This window comes from Neophocaena asiaeorientalis, unplaced genomic scaffold (genome assembly GCF_003031525.2).
Source record: "Neophocaena asiaeorientalis asiaeorientalis breed wild unplaced genomic scaffold, Neophocaena_asiaeorientalis_V1.1 scaffold223, whole genome shotgun sequence".
NCBI lineage: Eukaryota > Metazoa > Chordata > Mammalia > Artiodactyla > Phocoenidae > Neophocaena > Neophocaena asiaeorientalis.
Window position 1 is genome coordinate 562,622 of NW_020175045.1, and position 23,702 is coordinate 586,323.

General features: G+C 46.6%; 2 protein-coding genes and 1 non-coding gene across 3 annotated transcripts in view; all 3 read left to right on the forward strand.

Annotated features, from left to right (window-relative positions):
* RADIL (Rap associating with DIL domain) overlaps positions 1-23,702 on the forward strand; it is a 54,364-nt gene that overhangs the window by 4,713 nt on the left and 25,949 nt on the right. The gene's annotated exons all lie outside the window — the stretch shown is intronic.
* Positions 4,801-8,196, forward strand: PAPOLB (poly(A) polymerase beta). The gene is given in 2 exon segments (XM_024763554.1): positions 4,801-6,778; positions 6,780-8,196. Coding segments are annotated over 2 exon segments (1,905 nt in total). The 5' UTR covers positions 4,801-4,912; the 3' UTR covers positions 6,819-8,196.
* Positions 21,721-21,827, forward strand: LOC112412089 (U6 spliceosomal RNA). The gene has a single exon (XR_003005736.1). It is a non-coding gene; the product is annotated as a U6 spliceosomal RNA (small nuclear RNA).

Below are 23,702 nucleotides of genomic sequence, written 5' to 3' on the forward strand. Positions count from 1 at the left end.
GCTGCCCACTAGGGCAGGTGGGGGCTTGAGTGAGGAGTGCACTGCTCTGACGCCGACAGTGTGACCTGCCAGCCTCCCTACTCTTCCAAGGCCGGCTGGAGCGGTGGCAGGTGTGTCGTCTGAGTGCCTGACTTTGGGTGTGTTTGCCGTCATCCACAGACGGGCAGGTGGGCCTGAGCCCCGACTAAACAGGGACCTTACGGCGCCTCGCGAAGCCTCTGCTGTCTCTATCTGCTGGTTGTGCGCCGCGGATTCTGTCCCCTTGAGTCCCCCGACCTCTCTGTGCTGTTTTCTTTGGATGTTTTTCTCCTCCCGCCACGAATCTGATTTTTAATAACACTTAGGATGAACAAGGCGGTCTGGATTCTCTTCTTTTATTGAAGAGTAGCTGCCTGTTGAGTGAGGCTTCCTCTGAGCATATTCTCAGTGATGCAGTCATTGAGGGAAATGTTTATTTTATGTAGTTTGGGGGAAACAAAACAATGCCCAACTTTTTCCATCAGTCTAAAACCAGAAAACTATTTGAACTTAAAAGACATTTTTGAGGACTTTCAATTTAAAGAGAACATAAAGTTGAATGGTTAGCTGCTAATAGCCAGTTTCATAAAAAAAAAAAAAATTCATAGTTTTCAGTTTCGCGTAGAAGCGCGGTGTCGGAAGGAGGCCTAGCAGCCCTGTTCTCCCGAGCCTGGTGTTGCCCACCTGGGGCCTGGCTGGCAGCACCCTGTCTTCCCTCGGGAGACTTCTGGCCAAGGAACCTCCAGAGGCTCAGTGCTAAACACAGGGGGAGATCAGAACTGGTGTAAAATGTTTGAAAGACACAAAACATAATAGGAATTGGCCAAAGTATGGCCAGGGTGGACACTGCAGGGAAGGAAAAGTCAGGTTGGATCCTTATTCCAAATGCATCAAAAACCTACAAGTCAGAGGTAAAGTTATACAGCCAAAAGAAAGATTTCATAAATAAGGCCTCAAAGATGCAAACCATAGGGGGAAAGGTAGATGAATTTGACTGTATCAAAGTTGAAGCTTTGTTTTTAACTAAGAACATTCTACAGCTAAGATTTAGCTCTACCCATGGTGCTGCATGTAAATCCAGCTCCTTGCTTTTTCCTGAGACATAGTTTCCCGTCACTTGCATATATCCCATTATCCATTCTAATCATGGGCTCTCAGGTTGCATCCGGCTCCTTCGTACTACAGACAGTGGCATGATGACCCTCTCGAGGGCCTGTGCAGAGTTCTCTGGGGGGGTCATCTCCAGGGAATGGACTTTCTGGATTCTAGATATGTCTGTTTCATTTCTTAGTAAGCACTGCGGGACGGCAGCCTCTCCAGAAAGGCTGCCACGACACTGGCGTGCTTTCTTGTGTGGCCCTTCCACGTCCTTAAGCATTGGGTATGAGCCCCTGACCCTCGAAACTCTCCCCTGGGAATATGTTAAAATCAAAAGGAGCTGCAGGAGAGTGAGGTGCTGGAGTCACGCAGCCAGAGAAACTCCCTGCAGCCGACGGACGCGGGCAGCGTGCACCAAGTCGTGAAGTGATTTCCCCAGAGTCACGGTGCGTGGCTTTGAAACTGTCCCTCTACCTAAACTGAAACTCAAGAGATGGGTCTTTTGGGTATTGATTAGCCAGTGATTTGAAGGCGAAAGAATTGTCTTTGTTGTGCTTATTCGTTTATTTATTTGTCAGCAGATATTTGTTGAGTGCTGCTATGGTAGGTACTTGATCAGGTACTGATCAAATATATAGCAGCTGACAAAACAAATAGATCTTGTTCTCATGGCGCTAAGGGGCTACAGTGGCAAATAAAGACAAAGAAACAACCACTCGAAAAACGGAGACTTACAAATTGTGGTATGTTCTATGAAAGAAAAGTACAGGTGCTAATTTAGCAGGGAGGTTAGGGAAATTCTCTGTGAGGAGATGAAATTTAAGCCAGTCTCAAAGTTGACAAAACTAAGCAGGTGAAGAGTAGTAGACAGTGAGTGGGGCAGGAAGAGCTTTCTGGGCAGAGGCAACAGCATTGTGCAAAGGCCCAGAGAGGAGAGAGAATGAAATAAATGCAAGGCACCGAAAGGCGATGTGGCTGGAGGGTGGGGGAGATTGTGGGAGGTGAAGCTGGTGAGACGGTCGGGGGTTGTTAGGTATTTTGGGCTTTAGACTAATGAGAGGCCACTGAAGGGGTTAAAAGACCACTGTGGCTACTGGGTAAAAAGTACTTTGAAAAGTCAGTAATAGATTAATTTATTGTAGGAGTCTAGGTGAAAATTGATGGTAGCTTGGACTAGAGTTATGGGGAAGCAGGTAGAGAGAAGTTGATGAATCCCAAACGTGTTCTGGAGGTAGAATCATTGATATTTGTAAATGCACTAGATGTTGAAGACGAGAAAGAGTGGGGGGTGTGTCCAGAATGACTCCCAGGTTTCTGATATGAGCAGTTGGGTGGATGGAGACGCCATTTACCAAAGTGGTGACCACCGAGAGAGAAACAAGTTATGGAGGGAAGAGTAAGAGTTCCCTTTAGACTGTCGAGTTTGAGACATCCAAACGGAGGTGGCACATGGGATGTCAGATGATATGGATCTGGAGCTCGGAAGAGTAAACTTACATTAAGCTGTTAATAGGTGATATTTAAGCTGTGAAAACTGATAGATGACCCGGTAGTAAATATATATGCAATGAGAAGAGTTGAGGGCTTAATATGGAAACTGGAAGAACTCCAACTGTAGAGGCAAAGTAATGGAGGAACAAATGAGACCCAGGGGAGGCCAGAGCTGTACAAGACAACAGAAGAGTGTGGTGCCGTGGAGGCCAATGTGAGGCTACTGTAGGTCAAAAAAGGTGCAGACCATTGGATGGAGCGACACGGAGGTCACCAAATACCTTACTGGTAGCTGTGCTGTTGGAATGTTAAGCATGCAAAACTGTGTTGAAATAGGTTGAGAAATTGGTACTGGCAATACGTGGGATTAATTATTCCAGAAGATCTTTCTGTGTAAAGTACCTGGAAGTGCCGGCTGAACTATAACAGTTCTCCCTGTAGATGCACGGCTGAATATCCCCCCACGCAAAGTAATCCCTAAGGGTGAAAAAACACAACGAAACAAAATGAGGCCCTTGAAACGTTAGGATCTCAGCTGATTATGAAGCTACAATTGCCCCACAGGCTCTTGCCAGTCTTTATAACCAAGAAATTTAAGTTTAATAGCTGTCCAAGAAAGAGACACAGAGCCTCGGGACCTTAGGAAGTAGAAAGTTGGGACTGAGACCCTCACATACATTGGGAAACTGTAAAGGGTGACACATTGAATGAAAAGACAGAATAGGAAGAATCTGCTACCTGGTAAAAGGAGATGACAAAGAGCTACTATCTCTCTTGACCTGGGCCCTGGGTGGGAAAAACTACTCATTCCTAGAATTGAAAATCACCTTTCCTCTCAGGCGTTTGGGGTTCGTAATTGCACTACTTAAGTGATCTGGATAATCACTGGATAAGAAATTAAATTACTGTGTACGTAATTGGATAGTGTACAAGGACATCGGACAGAAACAAAGTAAATCCTCTTTGGAAGGACATCTACACAGGCATCCCAAGCCCGGCCAGAGACGAGCTAACAATCCAAAATTACGAGACACTTGAAGTGATGCTTCTTGAAAAGAGTCAGTAGAAAACAAACTGTAGAATCAGGTTCTCAAGAACTTAGGAATTGGAACCATTAGATATAAAATATTGAGTATTTTTAAAATGTTTAATGAAATAAAAGGTAGAAAGAAAACAGGAAAGAACAGAATGTCATCCCAAAAGGCAAGGAAGATTTGGAAAAGAACAAGATAATGCTTTTAGTAATAAAAATGCAAGTTTGTAAATGGTTACTTCAACGATGGCTTAAACAGCAGACTAAATATAACTGAAGAGAATTAGAGGACGAGGTAGACCTGGCATCACGCAGACAGAAACGTGGGTTGAGAGACACGGGGAACGGGATGAGAAGGTCTGTCACATGTCCACGTGAAGAGGATCAAGAGAATGGGGTGAGGACATACTCCACGGACACACCTGAGAGTCATCCGGGAGCACGGGATGAAAAGCAGCAGTCTTCCGATTCAGGAATCACAGTGCTTCCTCTGTAAGATAAACGAAAAGTTTACCCCTTGCTGCCTAGTGGTGATACTGCAGGACACTTCAGAGATTTTTACAGTCGCCGAGAAGAAAACACAGGCGAGCAGCAGGCTCCCCACCCGGAACCGCAGAAACCAGAGGTCAGCCGATGGGGCCTTCAGAGCTGGAGAGAACAGGACTGAGAACCCAGAGTTGCGGTCCTGGCTGCCCCACCACCCAGGCGCCGGGCCACGGAGGATGCCACGGAGCTGCTTCCCACCAACGGACCCTGCCATAGAGGGATTCCAGAGGATGGGCCAGAGGGCAAAGGCCACCTGAAGATGCCACTGGAGAGGAAGGAGACTCGGGGTGTAGAGAATGGCGAGCAAGGAGTTGGACGGTAGGTCTGGGCAAACGTCTGAAACAGTTATAACAGGGCAGAACCCCGGGGCGCAGCCGTGCCGGCCCCCACCGGCCAGAAGCCGCGGCGGAGACCTGGAAACTACAGCCCCCGTGAGGCTCTGCGCGCGCGCATGCGCCGTGGCATGCGTGGCACGCGTGGCGCGCGGCGTGCGTGGCGCGCGGCGTGGCGTGCGTGGGCGTTCTAGAACGCAGCAGCTAGGGCTCCGGCGCCATGTTGGGGCCGAGGGGACGGCGGAGAGGCGCTTGAAGCGGCGGGAGCGGAGCGGGAGCGGGTCGGACCTGGGCTGGTAGGAGCCCCGCCCCTCCCGCCTCAGCGGATCATGACCCGGGCGGCCGCGGAGGTCGCGGTGGCGGGGGACGCGGCGTGGCGGGGCCAGCGCTAGAGATGATGCCGTTTCCGGTGACCACCCCGGGATCACAACAGACCCCGCCGCCGCCCAAGCACTATGGCGTCTCCTCCCCCATCAGTTTAGCACCCCCCAGGGAGACTGACTGCATACTTACCCAGAAATTAATTGAGACCCTGAAGCCCTTTGGGGTTTTTGAAGAGGAAGAGGAACTACAGCGCAGGATTTTAATTTTGGAGAAATTAAATAACTTGGTAAAGGAATGGATACGAGAAATCAGTGAAAGCAAGAGTCTTCCACAAGCTGTAATAGAAAACGTTGGAGGGAAAATCTTTACATTCGGTTCTTATAGATTAGGGGTGCATACGAAAGGTGCCGATATCGACGCGTTGTGCGTGGCACCAAGACATGTTGATCGAAGCGATTTTTTCACCTCCTTCTATGGTAAATTGAAACTACACGAAGAAGTAAAGGATTTAAGGGCTGTTGAAGAGGCATTTGTACCAGTTATCAAACTGTGTTTTGATGGGATAGAGATTGATATTTTGTTTGCAAGATTAGCACTGCAGACTATTCCGGAAGATTTGGACCTAAGAGATGACAGTCTGCTTAAAAATTTAGATATTAGGTGCATAAGAAGTCTTAATGGTTGCCGGGTAACTGATGAGATTTTACATCTAGTACCAAACATTGACAACTTCAGATTAACTCTGAGAGCCATCAAGTTGTGGGCCAAATGCCACAATATCTATTCCAATATATTAGGTTTCCTAGGAGGTGTTTCCTGGGCGATGCTAGTAGCAAGAACTTGCCAGCTTTATCCAAACGCGATAGCAGCAACTCTTGTACGTAAATTTTTCTTGGTGTTTTCTGAATGGGAATGGCCAAATCCAGTGCTACTGAAAGAGCCTGAAGAACGGAACCTTAATTTGCCTGTCTGGGACCCAAGAGTAAATCCCAGCGATAGGTACCATCTCATGCCTATAATTACACCAGCGTACCCGCAGCAGAACTCCACGTACAACGTGTCTGTTTCAACAAGGATGGTCATGATTGAGGAGTTTAAGCAAGGGCTTGCTATTACGCATGAGATTTTGCTGAGTAAGGCAGAGTGGTCCAAACTTTTTGAAGCTCCCAGCTTCTTTCAAAAGTACAAGCATTATATTGTACTTCTAGCAAGTGCGCCCACAGAAAAACAGCATCTAGAATGGGTGGGCCTGGTGGAATCGAAAATCCGCATCCTGGTTGGAAGCTTGGAGAAGAATGAATTTATTACACTGGCACATGTGAATCCTCAGTCGTTTCCAGCACCCAAGGAAAATCCTGACAGGGAAGAATTTCGTACGATGTGGGTGATTGGGTTAGTGTTAAAAAAGCCGGAAAACTCTGACATTCTCAGTATTGATCTCACCTATGATATCCAGTCTTTCACAGATACAGTTTATAGGCAAGCGATAAATAGTAAGATGTTTGAGATGGATATGAAAATTGCTGCAATGCATTTGAGAAGAAAGGAACTTCATCAACTACTACCTAGTCACGTGCTTCAGAAAAAGAAAACACACTCGATGGAAGGTGTCAGATGGACAGCTTTGGATGACGGCAGCCTCGACTTGTCTGTAGACAGTGAAGACAGCACGTCTGTGTCTTCACTTCCTGGCTCTATGAAGACTGGCCCAGTGACGGGCAGCACTCAGGGCAGAAACATGCCTGCCCCGGCTATGATGGCAGCATCTGTGACCAGCGTACAGGTTCCTGAAGTTTCCTTACAACAAGCAAATCCCAGCGACAGCCCGGGGGGCACGTCCAGCGGAAGCATCCCTCAGACTGCCCCACAACCAACTATTTCTCCACCGCCGAAGCCCATGGTCACCAGAGTTGTTTCCTCAACACCTCTGGTCAACCATCCACCCAGGCCTTCAGGGAGCGCAGCAGCAAACATAGCTAACCCTATCATAGGAGTCTAGAGGACATTGTCACGTCACAAAGAAGAAAGGACCAAGGAAACCAAAACAGAAGAGGAACGGTCTCATAAAGAGACAGGTGCGACTCAGTTGGAAACTATTCAGACAGCAGCTTCTCTGTTGGCCTCATGGGGAACATCCAGTGCAGACCTTCTCAGAACCCCTGCGCTCCCTGCAAATCTTATTCCTGTTATCAAGAATTCAGTAAAACAGATTGAACTGAGAAAAACAATCTCAAGGGTCTGTAAACAGCATCTGCCAGCTCAGCCTGCCGTCTTCAAATGCTAAAGGAGGAGGACGAAGGGTACCAGGCTAGACGTGGTTCAGAATAGCTTTGTTAGGCTTATTTGATGACTTCCTTTATTGGGCTTATCCTAATCAGAAGTCCAGGTTAGTATGTGAAGCCAGAAGTACTGTTAATTAACGTGTCAGATTATTTATGTGTCAGCCACAGTTAAACGCTAACTATTTCAAAGGACTCCTGCCCTTAAAGAGGAAGAAGAGAGAAAAAAACCCTCCAGCTGTGTTTGTACCCATGACTGACATTGGGACTGGATTGGTGTTTGATGCATTGTTGGGGCAAGTTTGCAGTACAAACTAGTATCAGAATTCCATGCTGGTGATGCACTTTATATTTTTATTAGACAGTAGAACAAATTTTAGATTTTTCAGCTTGATGAATTTCAGATTTTTCCTGAATGATGTTCTTCATTATTAACCTTCAGATTGGTTACCATTGTACAGTGATGTAGTACACTTCAGAGAAAGCACAACGGACGTCTAGCTCTGTCCCTGTGAGATGGCTGTAACCCTTTAAAATGAAATGTCAACTCTTAGGGTATATATTTGGCATTGAAACAGTAATTAGTAAGGGTTTGGTTTTGATGGGACGGGATCAAGAAATGATTGGTTTTATCTGAAGAACTGTTTCAGAGTGCATACAATCAGCCATCAAACAGCAGATACTGTCTTGAGCTAACAGAGCTCCATATTCTCTTGTCCTTAATCATTTGCCCTAAAAGAAAAAAAGCTTTTTGTGTCCCCTGCCCCCGCCGCCTTCTCTTTGCTTGTGTGCACAAGGTATGCCTGTATATCGTTTCACAGAAAACTCAGTATGCTAGTATTTTCTTAACCATGATGTGAAACCAACAGTCCTGTGGCCACATGGCTAATATTTTAGTAAAGCTTTACTGAAAGTAATTCCTGTGAAGCATGTTGTCCATCTTGGATGGCCATTTGGTCTCCACCACATAAGAGAAGATTTGTATACTCCGCAGAATACCTGCTTATAGTAAAGTTAATTTCTAATTTAAACGTGTAAGCAAAACATTTTCTCCAGAATTTTAAACCAATTTTTATTTGTAAATGACTCCCTAAAATTCATCAGTAAAATTTACATGTAGAAACATCAGAAATTTCTAGCAAGCGCTTGACATCTAGTCAGCTTTCTACTCTTTTGTTTTATCCTGCAAAAGATTCGAAATAATAACCTTTCTTTAAAAAAAAAAAAAGCTCATAATTAGCAGCAGAACATTCACGTTTCTCAGCAGTTGTAGGTGAATGAAAACAGTCTTTCTTAATCTGGACACAGCAAACCTAACAGGTTTTCCAAATAGCCAAATAGGGGATTCTTCCTATCCCCCAACAGTGTTCCTTTCTACCACGTGTGCGTTTTTCATGTTAAACTACAGCTTCTTAAACCCTTTCCCTATCCTTTTAAATAATTTCTCCCAAAGTTGGAATATAGTCATTTCTGTTGTGCTGGGCAGTAATTGAGACTTTCTGTTCACCATGACTTTCTGACGCCTAATACACGGTGTTCCCACTACCCGTGCAGTCCCCTTCCACCGCGATAAAATCAGGTGACGTGTGTACAGTACCTGTGTATTTTGAATAGCTATTGTGTCCTTGAAATCGCCACGCACAGATTTAGTCTTGTCATTTTGTTCACACATTGGCGAAAAATTAGTTTATTAAATGTTTCGTGTAACTGTACTTGTTTTACCAAGCTGGGAAGTTGGAGCTTTTCAATTCTAGTTTTCGTTACCTGAATATCAGACTACTTTTTTCATATGGTGTGTATAGTATCTCACGACTGGAGTTTGCTTTGTTTTATAGTATCTGTACTCCTTGTATTTTTCAAGCACTATTTTGAAAACAGATGATGTCTTTCTCCATTAAAAGACACAATAAAAGTAAGCAAGAAAGAAGCAAGCAGAGGGGTTTAAATCTGATGGTAACGGTTCAGATGTTCTTACTGTTGTTCTGGTGGGTAAAGTCACTGATGAACGTTTCGACTTACTTGAAGTCTAGACTTCATGTTATAATAGGGAAAAAATATGAAAAGGTTAAAACTTCATATCACTAGTGGTACAAAAAAAATGGAGTCAAAAAATCTTAATCCAAAAGAAGGCAGGAAAGAGGTTGCGGTGGGGGGGGAGATGGGAAGCATAGAGAAAATGGTGTAGAAAGAAAATACAATCTAAGGTGGTGGAAATGAAATGAAATATATCTGTCACTATATACGTAATAAATGGACTAAGCTTCCTGAGTAGAATTTGGAGATTGTCAAGAGTCCGTGGAAAAACTAAGCCCAGCTGTAATGCTATTTATTTATGAGAGACACACCCAAAACGTAAGACATAAAGAATGGAAAAAAGGCCAATGGAAAGCTGTTACAGTAACAATGTCATCCAAACATTTCAAAGCAAAAATAATTACTAGGGACAAAAGGGACCACTGAATTAATGAGAGAAGAAATAGTGCGGCAGGAAAGGGGACCAATTTAACTTTTTTTGCACCGAGTAAAATAACCTCAACATAAAGCAGAGATTAACCGAAATTGCCAAAAGTGTCATTGTCACAGAAGATTTTTAAACGACTCTTTTCATTAATTGATACTAAGCAGACAACAAGTAGAAGGGAAACAGTTTTGGACACAACAACAGTGCTTGGCAGACTTTTCCTGTAAAGGGCCAGATAGGAAGTATTTTCAGCTTTGTGAGGCTGTACAAACTCTGCCTTTGTAGAGTGAAAGCAGCCCTGGACAGTATGTGAACAGATGGCCAGGGCTGGATTTGTCACCCATTCCCCCCGGCTGGCATTCGTCGTCCCTGATCTACTGGGCATTTGTTATAGAAACTTCCACTCAACAATTAGAAAATGCATGTTATTCTCGAGCACTTGGACATGTAAAAAAAAAAAAAATAATAACCTCATGCTAGATCCAGAAAGGAAGACTCGACATAGTTCAAGTTATCTGATTCATAGAACGTGTTCTCTGACTGCAGAACAGTAAGTTAGGAGCAATGACAAACAGCACAGAGAAGAATTTCCTAAAGAAGACGCAAAAAAGCTCACACCGTGAAGAGACTGATGGACAGAATCTCTTAATTGTATTGAGTAATGAACAGTGAAAATTGAAAAACAGGCTGTAAGCAGGGAGATTTCATAATACGTAAAACAAATGATTACTCTCCAGGCTGTATTAAGGAGGAAGAAAAAAAGTCTATTTGAAAAGATGAAACAACCCAATAAACTGGCAGAAGAGATGCGTAGGTATTTCACCGAAGAGGAACTAAGAATGGACAGTAAACGTGGAAGGGTGCTCAGTCTTGTTAGTGAGGAAAATGGGATTTAAGGCCACAGAGCCAGTTTTCTTTTACAAGAATGAAGCCTAACAATATCCAGGTTTGGCGAGGAGGCGGGGGGAGTACGCGCTGTCTCGTCCCGTCAGGAGAAGGTGACTGTTGTCTAGTGTGGCCGACGTGCCCGCACCCTGTGCTCCGTTCCTTCTGCCCTGGGGGCTCCACTCCCACGCTGTGGGGCACTGGTGGGTTTAACCTTCCCAGTCTCTTTGTCCCTCGAGGTGGCCAGAGTTTGTGGGCCACCGCCGCAGCCGTGTCCGGAACCCTACACACCCTCCAGTTTACCTCCAGCGTGCCATGGGGATGCCATGGTTTCCCTCATGTACCACGGTATCAGAAAAGTCAGGAAGCACTTTCCTAGAAAGACCGTCCCACGGGTCACCAGGAGACGAGCAGGGGAGTGTTTGCGGCAGCGTTTTGTAATAGCCTGAAGCTCGAAATGACCCACGTACCCTAAACGGGGAGTGGAGAGAGTGTGTTCCCGCAGCAGACAACGTAAAGCTGTGAGATTAAATGGACCAGAGCTTCGTGCATCGAGGTAGGTGTGTCTCATAATGTTGAGGGGAAAGAGACAATCACAGAAAAATACACAGTGTGGCACAATCTACATAAGGTTTACAAAACAAAACAGGGCAGTATAATTTAGGGTGACAAAAATGTGAGGCATAACTGTAAAGGAAAAACAAGGGAATGTGAAATAAAATTCAGAATAGCAAGGGCGAGAGGTGGGGAGAAGTAGGGGAGGTGCAGCTAGCTGCAAGAATGCAGACTGGAAATGTTCTGCTTTTTGCAGGTGGGGTGGTGGAGGAAATGGTGTTCATTTTATTATCAGTCTCAGTTGTAAATGCTTTCGTGTGTGTGTGTGCGTGTGTGTGTGTGTGTGTGTGTGAAGTATTTTGTAATCAAGAAACCAACATCAAAGTGATATCTTAAAGCCCTCTTTATGGGTTAGGAAATTGCATTTGGCCAGATAACAATTACTGAACTCCATACAGGGTGATTTTCTTTCACGTTACAAGGGGAGTAAGTTCAGGGCTGATGGGGGAGCTTTCCTGGTCCCCAGGGACCCAGGCTTCTGCACTTTCAGCCCCACCATTGTAGTCCATGTCTTCCATCCTCAAGGTCACCTCAAGGTACAGGATGGTGGCGGGACCGCTGCCATCATAGCCATCATATCTTCATTTAAGGCAGGAAGAAAGAAGGAAGGGGGGAAGGCCAAAGGTGTCCCTGCAGACTGTGTCCTCCTCCTGTGGAGCTTTCCTGGAAGTCCCTAGAAGATGACATTCCCTCGTCTTTCGCTGACTGGAACTTAGTCACAAGGCCCTGCCTACCTGTGAGGGAGACCGGAAGTTGTAGTTTGTATCAGCTGGTTACACGACCACCATTCCCCACCATTATGCGATGGGAGAAGGAGAGGATGGGTGTCGGAAGGCAGTGATAGAGCGAATTACACAGAACTCATACGTTTCCACATTCAAATGCTCCCAAATAAGTCAGGATCAAAAAAGCCACTTTAATGGGAAGTAGAACTGAACAGTAATGAAAATGCAACTTGTGGGATGCAGCCAATGTGGCATTTAGAAGAGGAGGGTTATGGCTTTAAATGCTTACCCTAGAAACGAATAAAGGCTGGCAGCTGGTGAGGTGTGTGCCTACAGAACCAGGTTAAAAAGGATGTACATTCAGCGAGAGAAGAAAGGAGATAATACAGAGCAGAAAATAAAGACGAAATAAACATGCAGTGCAGAGGATCAACAAACTGAAGAGTAGGTTCTTTGAAAAGACTAATAAAATGGTCAAAACCGGGAAGATTGTGAGGAAAACTAAAGATGGTACACAAGCAATCTTAGGAATTTAAAAGGGTATATAGCTACAAATACGGTGGGTTTTTTTTTTTTTTTCATTTTCATTTAAAGGATCTTATAGATAGCTTTATGGCAGTAAATTTGAAAACTTAGACGAAATGGACAATCTCGTCGGAAAAGATAACCTACCCAGACTCACTGAAGGATAGAAAACCTGAATGGATTTATAACCTTGAAAAGAGGTGGCATGAATAGTTTGAAAATGTCCCCACCAAAACCAAAGTAAAATCACAAAAACATAAGACCTAGAAGGTTGTACAGGCCAATTCTTACTGATATTCGGTGACAAGATTATTCCAGTATTTTACATCAGACTATTCCAGAAAACGGAAAAAGAAGAAACATTTTTTATAACAAATCTCACCTTCACATAAACCAGAGAAAGGGAACATGATAAAGAAAAGTTATGAGCCAAATTCACTTATGAATATTGATTATGAAAACTAAAACCAAACCAGAAAGGTGTATGAAAACCATCATGACCAAGTTTGATGAATCTCTGGAATGCCGAGATGATTTAACATGTGAGATGTCGGCTGGCATGTTGATGCTGGTTGTTGGCAGGAGGCCTCAGCTCGGAGGTAGGGCTGTCCGAGTGTCCTCACAGCATGGCGGTTGACTTAACCCCAGCACGTGATCTGAGAGAGCCAGGCACAAGCCGCAGTGTCTTGCATGACCTGACCACGGAAGTCACACCGCCACTTCCGCCACGTCTTTGTGATTAAACGGGCCCTATTCACGGTGGCAGGAGACTACAAAAGGGCTCGAAAAGCAGGAGGTCACTAGGGGCCATCTTGGAGACTGACTTGCTCATTGATCAACAGGAAAAATGGGTCCATTTTAATATATTACAATGGAATACCGTACAGCACTGAAAACGAATGAGCTGGAGATACACATAGCAAGTGGGTGTGTTCATATTGTATGATACCATTTCATCAGTTTTTTTAAAAATTTCAAATTAAATATATTTTTCAGAGATATTTACTATGTATGTATATAATATCTTGGCCATACTTAACACATGGAAAAAAATATAAATCTGCGCATGGGAGTTATGACCCCAAATCGGCATACCTGTTATTTCTGGATAGGAGAGAGAAGGCTCAGCCATATCTAGAATGTGCTTTATTTCTTCAGGCTGCAGTGGGTGCATTATTTTTGTTCTTCATACCCTTCTGGGTGCCTGAAATGTTTCCTGCTTATACAGAAGGGTGAATAGGAGAAAAGAGAGGAAGCCTGTGTGTAGACAACTTTCCCTCAAAGTTTGGCTGACAAGGCAGAATTCAGTTCTTTGGGGTTGTAGGACCGAAATCTCCATGTTTTGTTTCCTTTCTTCTTCTTGCTAGCTGTGGACCAGAGCCCACTCTCAGCTCCTTTTCCTGTAGCCCCTCCCATCGGAGCAGGGGGAACCCCTTGTTCAGACCCTTTTCTTCTGTGACCAGCTGGAGAACACTCTCTGCTTTGAAGTCACTCACATGATTAGGTTGGGCCCACTGGATAATCTCTGTATCTTAAGATCAACTGCTCAGTTACCTTAATTATACCGGCAGAATCTCTCTTGCCCATGTACTTAATCACGGGAGTAACCGTAGGGGCAGAGATCATGGGGTCACCTTAGAATTCTGCTCCCACCGTGACCTTCCATAGTTTTTCTGTGCTCCAGATGCTCCTGTACAGATCCGTGTAAACATGTACACATGCAACTTTTAGTCAGTTTTTTTAAACTATTTTTTTAAAATTTCATTTTATCTTTGGCTGCGTTGGGTCTTCGTTGCTTGCACGCAGGCTTTCTCTAGTTGCGGTGAGCGGGGGCTGCTCTTCGTTGCAGTGCACATGCTTCTCATTGCGGTGGCTTCTCTTGCTGTGGAGCACGGGCTCTAGGCGCGGGGGCTTCAGTAGTTGTGGTGTATGGGCTCAGTAGTTGCAGTGGGGGAGGCTCTAGAGCGCAGGCTCAGTAGTTGTGGCCCACGGGCTTAGTTGCCTCGTGACATGTGGGATCTTCCCGGACCAGGGATCGAACCCGCGTCCCCTGCATCGGCAGGCGGATTCTTAACCACAGCGCGACCAGGGAAGTCCCAGTTATTATTATTTTAAAATGGGATCACATACTTAGTTTTCTGTATCCTTTCTTAACAAACTCCTTTTGAAAATCTCCGCACATCATCTGTTATCATTCTAATTCATTCATTCTAGGGCTTATGGAATATTCCACGGTGTGGTCAGAGCACTGTGTATATTTGGGGGTCATTAAGAACAATTTTGCAATATATATTCCTGTATATACCGTATTTCACCACATAAAAGATGTTATTGATTGTAAGATCACCATATCTACTTACCACTAACATAAAAAATCGTACAAGTTAAACGAGGACACAGTGCCTTACTATTATTACTTGGGGTTCCTAGTTTTGTACTTACCTAAAGAGCTCTAATACACCTGAGGAGTTATATAAACATGGACTTTAATCTGTAGTGGTTCTGTGTACACGCACACACAAAAAGATACATAGGAGGGAAATAAATTCAAAGTCTTCTTTTCGACTCGAGCTGTCACTGGGCACGTTTCCACACGGTGCCCTTCTCTGTGCCCTCAAGAATATTGCTGGTGCCGCATTTCTTGAAAGTGCTCCACTGTTATCCCTGGGATTTTCTCTCAAGCTGCTGGCCCAAAATTCTGCAAGTTTGCACATGACAACCAGAGCTCATTCATTCTTCAAATGGCCCTTAAATGGCTGAAATATTGAAGAATCTCGCCCCCCAGGAACAATAGCCAAGTTCTCACGTGACAGCTGCTGCCCGGGACGCTCCACAAGAACGCAGGATGCGTTCAGAGATGTTAAAATGTGCAAAAAAGTGTGTCTAGGAAATACATACCATAAGTGCGTGCATTCATTCATTCATTCGTTTAGGAGGTTGAAAAGTATGTACGTTTAAAAACTTACTTTTGGGCTTCCCTGGTGGCGCAGTGGTCGAGAGTCCGCCTGCCGATGCAGGGGACACGGGTTCGTGCCCCGATCCGGGAAGATCCCACATGCCGCGGAGCGGCTGGGCCCGTGAGCCAATGGCCGCTGAGCCTGCGCGTCCGGAGCCTGTGATCCGCAACGGGAGAGGCCACAACAGTGAGAGGCCCGCGTACTGCAAAAAAAAAACCCAAAACTTACTTTCACCAGTTATATATACGTGCACAGTTAAAGCGCAGGACTTCTCACCGCTGATCAGAAATAACAGAACAAAGCAAAAAAGCTGAAGCAGCAGGTCTCTGCACTAGCCTTCCCTCTTCCCAATTTGCCCTGCCCAGAGGGAACCAGTTTCAGTTGTGAGCTGTTCCTTATTTGGCATTTAATTCCACAGCTTAAAGTAACACATTTATCCCACTACTGCTTGGGTTTTACATTTTGAGCCTGATCTAGTGACTCCTTCCATGAGGATGAAAATTCAGCTCTGTTCACCACCCCTCTTTGAAAACATCAGCTTCCCTCGCCCTGTCCTCTCAGGACAGTTGTAAATTTGTTTAGATTAGTAATCAGTGTTTGCATTTTTAGGACCAGAGACAGCTTTTTACAACTGAGGCCTGGTGTACACAAAGATTACCTTTCCTTCTAGTCCAGCTTCCAGTCTCTTTGGAATTAATTGTTGGTATTATTTGCCCTTTTTCTTGGTACTTTTCACGAATTCAGCATTCCTCCATCCTCTGCCAGTATCTCTTTTCAAGATGCTCAGGTGTGTGGCTGGTTTTATCCAGTTTGGGCGCCTTCCGCCTGCTCAGGTCGGGCCGGTTGCTCTCGAGCCCGCTTTCAGCCGTCCTCACCCTGGTGTCTCTGCAGAGGAGACCCCCCGTCTCTGCTCCCTTTTCCCTGGTTCTCGCTTTACACCTGGTTTACGTGGACCAGCTTCTCCCGTGGCCTCCTGGGAAAGTGTCCATGAGAGGTGAAGTTGCTTGAAAAACCTTTGCTCCACCTTAATGCTCGATTAATAGCTTAGCTGGGCGTAGAGCTTTAGATGAAAATACTTTTCTCTCCTAGAATTTTGGAGGCCTCAGTCCATTCCTTTCAGCTCCCAGTGCCTCCGGGAGAGGCTGGGGCGTGTTGGGACTCTCACTCCTTTGGACTTAATCTCTCTCTCCTCCCTCTGGAGACGCAGGTAATTTCTTCACGCTGCCTAATTCTGCAGACTCACAGTGTGTGTCCTGGTTGGGGTGTGTTTGCATCCTTTCTGCTAGACTTTTGTTTTTTTATGTGAAAAGTGATGGTTGTGTCTGTTACCGTATTTGTTTATAACGACCATATTCTCTTAATGTATTAAGGTTATTAAAATTTGCTGTTTGTGTATTTTGACCCCTTATGCGTTTTTAAATTTTTGGCCGTGTTCGGTCTTTGTTGCAGTGCGCGGGGCTTCTCATTGCGGTTTGGCTTCTCGTTGCGGAGCGTGGGCTCTAGGCACGCAGGCTTCAGTAGCTGTGGCACGCGGGCTCAGTAGTTGTGGTGTGCGGGCTTAGTTGCTCTGCGGCATGTGGGATCTTCCCGGACCAGGGCTCGAACCCGTGTCTCCTGCATTGGCAGGCGGATTCTTAACCACTGTGCCACCAGGGAAGTCCCCCCTTATGCGTTTTTAACCTCTACTGTGTGTCAGACTTTTAAGCTAAAAACGCATGCTCTTCAGTTCTGAAAAATCACATCTCTCCTTGGATCATTCCTTCTGGTTCGTCTGTTATCCAGGTTCTGCGTCTCCTGGACTGACGTGTTTTCCGGGTCTTTTCTCTCCTAGTTTCTCTTGTCTTCTTGCCCAGTTTTCAAAGCGGTTTCCATGGCTGTCTCTTCCAGCCTGCACGAGCGTAGGGATTTCGCTGCAGGGCGGTGGGGCGTCGGGCATCCTCGGGATGCAGCCTCCTGGGCAGGGAGGCTCCTCGCTCTGGGCGAGAGACAGGGGGTGCTGACCTTCGCGACAAAGCTGGTCCTCCAGGTGGACCCGGGAAGGGGCGTCGGCGGCCCCCCCCGTGTGGGTCCTGAGGCCTGTGAGCAGGGGCGCCGGGTGGGCTGGTGTCGCTCGGTTTACCAGGATCCTCTCCCAGGGAGGGCTCGAGGCTTCTCTGGGGAGTCACACGGGGCCTTTGGTTTCAGCTAAAGAAAATTCCTGCTTCTGCCACACTGCTCTCTCGTTGGCATGGTTCTGGAAGGCTCTATTTCCATCTGTGACTGGCTAACAAATGGTCTAAGCATTTTATCTCCTCAGTTACCCATTACCTTAATTAGCTTATTAGTTCCTTCTAGAGAGGGCCGCTCTTCCCTGATTAAGGCCCTAATTGGCAGGAGAAGGTCCAAGTCTTACCACGGAAATAATGCTCCTCGGTACTTGAAAATGTGACTTCCCCCCACTTAAGAAAATAAGGCATATTCATTATTGAAAATTTGGAAAATAAGGGGAAGTATTAGGTAGAGAGTAAAAATCACCTGTAAACTCACCGCCTAGAGAGAATTACTTTCAACATTTTGGTGCCTTTCATTCTTTTCTTACTGTTGCATTACTTTTCTTACATAATTTAAATCAACCTGTGTACATAGTTATATATTCTTTTTTTTTTTGGGGGGGGGTACGCGGGCCTCTCACCGCTGTGGTCTCTCCCGTTGCGGAGCACAGGCTCCAGACGCGCAGGCTCAGCGGCCATGGCTCACGGGCCCAGCCGCTCCGCGGCATGTGGGATCTTCCCGGACCGGGGCACGAACCCGCGTCCCCTGCATCGGCAGGCGGACTCTCAACCACTGCGCCACCAGGGAAGCCCTAAAGCCTGACTTTTAAAATGGAAATAAAATTCACGTAACATAAAATTAACAATTTTAAAGTGTATAATCCAGTAGCATTCAGTACCTGGCCATGTCATGTTGGTCCTTTATTGTATCAATACAGTATATTACAGTGGTTGACTGTTGTATGTTAGATCACTCTTGCATTCCTGGGATAAATCCCACTTGAATATGGTTTGCTACTGTCTTGGAGACTTTTACATCTCTATACATAGGGGATATTGGTCAGTGGTTTTCTTGTGATGTCTCTCTTCTTTCTTTTATTGGACTTCATGAGACTGCCAATTGGTTTCTTCAGTCAGTTCTGAAAAATGCTCACGTATTTTCTTTTCAGATATTGCCTTTGCCCTCTTTTCTCCCAGAGCCGTCTTTTTTTTTTTTCCCTGGCCGTGCTGCATGGCTTGTGGGATCTTAAGTCCCCAACCAGGGATTGAACCCGGGCCCTCAGCAGTAAAAGCACTGAGTCCTAACCACTGGACTGCCAGGGAATTCCCCCAGAGCTGTCTTTCAACGTGTGTGAGGCCTCTCACTCTCTCTTCCCTGTCTTCTAATGTCTTCTTTGTTCTTCCTTTTTTGGTCACTTTGTACCACATCCTAGCCATTTTAGACTTGTCTTTTAGTTCACTGATACTCTTTTCCGTTGTGTCTGATATGCTGCATACTTTCCGTTACTGTATTGTTTCGTTTCTAGAAGTTCTAATTGGTTATTTTTCAAAGCTGATGTTATTGTTTATAATTTCCTGTTCGCTACATATATTGCAAGGCATGTTTTATCTCTTTAAACAGTGTAAACATGATCTTATAATTTGTGTATGGTAATCTTAACATCTGATGTCCTCTTCTTCAAAAGGAAAATTTTCATTGAAAAATAGCGTACAGACAGAAGCGTGCCCACGTTGTGAGGGTACGGCTCAGCGAGTTTTCAGAAGATGAGTGCACCTGTGTGGCAAGAACTAGAACATTATCAGGACACCTGCAGCCTCCCTCACACCCCCTTCTGGTCCTTGGCCATTGAGCCAACCTCTCTGACTTCTAAAACCATAGTTCAGTTTTGGCTCTAAGTAAATGTCCTATAAATGGAATCGTATTATGTGTACCTTTTTGTGTCTGGCTCTTTGTTTTTTGGTTTTTTGGGCTTGTTCTTGCTTTTAGAAGAGTCCATTCATTGCTGTTGCGGTGCAGGATTCCATTATGTGAATGGGCCACGGCTGATTTGGTCATCCTGTTGTTGGTAGACACTTGGTGTTTCCAGTTTGGGCCCGGTAGGAGTGATGCTACCGTGGACGTGTTCCTGCGTACGTTCCGTGGTCCCACGTGTGTTCCTATCGTGTGTACACTGAGGAGTGGACTTGACGGTTCAGTGGTAGGAGACACCAGCACACGTGCTTTCCAGGCCGCTCGTGCCAGTTGACAGCCCCCTCCCCCAGCAGTGTGCAAGGGCTCTAACTGTCCCACTTCCTCCCTCACACTTGGCCTGTCTGTCTTTTTCACTTAAGCTTCCTTGACTTCTGTCAGTGGTGCTTTGTGGTTTTCAGTGACACGGTCTTGCACATCTTTTGGAAGATTTATTCCTTAGTTTCATGTTTCTTGACATTATTATAAATGGTATCTTTTTTTAAAAACATACCCTTTTCTCTTTGTTTCTAGTATTTTAAAATAGTATTGAATTTGCATACTCACCATATCTAGTCCCCTTGCTAAACTCATTTGTTAATTCTAATAATTTGTCCGTGGATTCTTTTGCATCTTCTGTATACACAATCACATCGTCTTGAAAATCATCACACATTTCTTTCTTTCTTTTCAATCCTACCTTTTCATTCGTTTTTCTTACCGTATTGTACTGGCTGGGACCTCCAGGACCTCCAGTACGATGTTGACCAGAAGTGGCCAGCAGGCATCCGTGTTGTGTCCCTAACTGGGGAGGGGGGGTTACGACATACATTTTTTTTTTAGAATTTTATTTGCCAATGGTAGGATCGATCCTAGAAAGCTAGGTAACATATTCCCATGTCACTGCAGTCCCTTTGAAGGGTTTATTGTGAGAATGCGGTGGAATTGAATGCAAAACACTCAGAATAAAGCTGGCCATGTAGCAGATAGATGCTGCGTCCCCAGACGGTCCTTAGGTAGTTTGTTGTCCTTGTTGTACATTTCAAATACAAAAAACTTCAAATTAACGTCAGGGATTGCTTGATTAACTTAGGGCTTCGTTCTGCATCTTTTGCTAACCCAGCAAAGGGCATTCTAGTTTAAAAGGGCTTGTTTAAGGCAGGTCTGACCTCCGAGTTTTGCAGTGGCCACTGCAGACTTTATGTCAGCAGCGCCTCTCCAGCTGTTATTAGGGATCACTGAAATAGTCTCAATTCCCCCAATTTCAGCAAAATTCCCGAATGCAGGAACATTTGCCTCATCCGTCCCCGATGAAAACCACATCCCTGAGTTCTCCTGCAGCCCTGGTAGTGGGTGTGAGCAACAGGGACTTCTCCGAGTTGGAGACACTGTTTCAAACCCTCCGATCCTGGGAGAGAAGAGCAAACAGGGCCCGGGGGTAAAACCTACAGCTTGAATTTATTGTCCTGAACTTACTGACGTCCAGGAAGAGAGCTGTGCTGTTCTTTCCAGTGCTGTGCTGGAGCCCATGACGGGAGCTCTGGTGACAGCTGCCAGCTGCTTTCAGAATTAATGTCCAACCCCCACCACCCCCCGCCCCGGTATCCAGGGTCCTTTCCTCTCTCCCCGCAGAGGGGATGCCGGCACCGACACGTAAAACACCGTGTGGCCTGGGGTGTCATCCCTCCACCTCTTCCCCCCTGCCCGACGGCTGCCTGGCCCAGGAGCGTCTGATGGAGGGGATGAGGGACCACAGATCCCTGCGCTGCAGAGTCAGCCGCTCGCAGCCTTGATTCCGGTGGCGGGAGCTGGAGCAGCTGCTGGGAGAGGGGAGCTCCGAGCTCCTTTCTTTAACCGCGTCCGTTGTGCAGGCCGCCGCCGTCGTCTGTGTCACGGTTACACCTCCTGCAGGTTAGGGCCCCTTCCCCAGTTCCCGTGTCACAGACGCACAGTCCAGGAGCGGGCAGGATCGGCCCTGAACATCCAAGTCAGAGCCTGTGGCTTAACTGTGAGCCTGTTCAGGGGCAGCAAGGGTTGTTTCAGAATCTCTCCTGGCTGTGTTATCCCCCTAAGACGTGGGAAAGTGGTTACTGTGCTTCTGGGTCTGGGGCCCAGTGTTGGGCGGTAAGGTGGTCCCATGTGTGTCCTGGGTGCGGGGGACACAGAGGCCTCTCCAGGTTCTGGTTACCCAGACCCCTCCTTTTATTCCTCTGCTGGGTGTGTTTCTGCCTTTTCACCAGGGAACAGATAACAGGCCCAGCTCAGATGTGGTGGCTTCAGGCCCAGACCACTGCAATGAAGGCGGCACGTCGGTAAAGAGTCACAGGAACTTTTTGGCTTCCCAGTGCCTAGAAAAGTGATGTTTACGCTCTACTGAGGTCTGTTAAGGGTGCGATAGCATTATGTCTAGAAAAACAATGTTACACACCTTAATTTTAAAATACTTTGTTACTGTGCTGGCTTCAGCAGCACATATACTAAAATCGGAACGATACAGAGAAGATTAGCGTGGCCCCTGCACAAGGATGACACGCAAATTCGTGAAACGTTCCATATTTTTCCAATAAAGATGTTTAAAAAATAAATAAAAAATAAAATACTTTATTACTAAAAAAAGGTCAAAACGATTACAAGAGTAAGAACAAAGATCATTGATCACAGATCACCATAACAAATATAATAATAACGACGAAGTCTGAAATATTGCGAGAATTCCCACAGTGTGACACAGAGACACAAAGTGAGCACATGCTGTGGGAAGAAATGTGCCAATAGACTTGCCCAGCCAGGGTTGCCGCAGACCCTCAGTTTGTAGCACACCGTATCCGTGAAGCGCAGTAAGACGAGGTGTGCCTTATGTAAGAGGGAAGAGCAGAGCCTCGTATCTGCCACCTTCCTGGGAACCAACAAATGTTTTAATCTAGAGAGAAGAGGTAGAAGTCCAAAACGCAAATAAAAACGGTAGGTGCTCGAGTATGTTTTCCGAGCGCTCCGTGGGTTTCCCTTTCTCCCCCTGTGGGCTTTCTGTAGGCAGGGCACTGGGGGAGGGGAGTGCCCTGGCAGCGGTTCCTATCCTAGCTGAGTTCCAGAACCTTCTGGGGAGCTTTTACAAAAATGCAGATTCCCGGGTGTCCCTCAGACCTGCAGGACCAGATAAACCTCTGACCTCGCTAACTCGGTCACCCCTCGCATAGCGAGAAATGTCCAGGGCTGGGCCGTCCAGCCCAGCTCACGGGGAGGCGTGATCCAGAAATGGAGCACGTCTTTTTCACCCAGTGGCAAGGTTGGGCGTTTTCCTCTAAGGTGAGTGACTTGGCATGTGACATCACCACCGTACCAGGCCTGGCCACTCTCGTCACGTTATCCCGTCAGCGCCGCTCCCCTGTGGGCCAGGGCTTCTCCGTGGTGTGTCTGTTGCCGAATCCCCATCATGGTGGCGGTGGAGGGGCCGTGGGGACGACCTTGCTCTGGACGCGGGCTCCACCGTGACGCCCCAGATCCAGTGCGCAGAGCCTGGACCACGAGGCTGCGGGTCTGCCTGGACCAGGCTGAGAACCCCAGGCCGCGCCCCGCAGGCCGCTGGCTTGTGGGCGACGCTGCCCACACGTCCCTCCTGTTGCCGCCCAGCCTCCACCCCAGGCTTAGGGAGGAGGTTCTGCTCAGAGCCAGGCAGACACGCCCTGGGTTTGCGCGTCGTTGGGATGCGTGGGTTGTGGTGGCGAAGCTGAAGTGGGATCAGACGCGGCACGGCACCTCATCGGCACCCTCCAGCGGCCTCATCAGGTGCCCCCCCCCAGGCCCCCAGCCCACCTCGGGGCAGCCGCAGAGTCCTACGCACGTGCGAGGACCTCAGAGTGTTCATGATTGTTACTTTACGCCTGAGTACTTGCCTTCCAGAGTTGACAAACATTTTTAATCACATTTATTTAGAGTTTTTAAAAATAAAACGAGTAAAACATCACACAGAGTTATCCATAAAGTGTGTCCTATCACGTGCATTATGTGACATCACACGTGTTCTAGCAGCTCCAATACGTTGTGTAACGTGCCTCCCCCACCTGTGTGACGGCCATTTCTTGAACTTACTGTGTGCCTTTTCTATCCGTTTTCGAAAACGGCTTTACGTGCACATACACGCACACCATGAGCAGCATGCCACGGGGTTTCGTGTGCTCTTTTCAGCATGTAAACAGAGGTCCCACACCCTACCCATTGCTCCCCATCTGCCTTTCCACCCGCCACTGGGTACAGGCTGGGCCCAGCTTTCCCTGCAGCATCTCTGCCCTGTGCGAGGATAGTCCCCGTGGAGGGTTTCGTGGGGTTCAGGGGCCTGCCTGGCTCAGGCGTCCACACGTGTGAGGGTCCTCGTGGCTGTGCTGCCCGCAGGGTGTGCACGGGTCTGTCGGCTGGACCTTGTGGGTTGCTCTGCACTCTG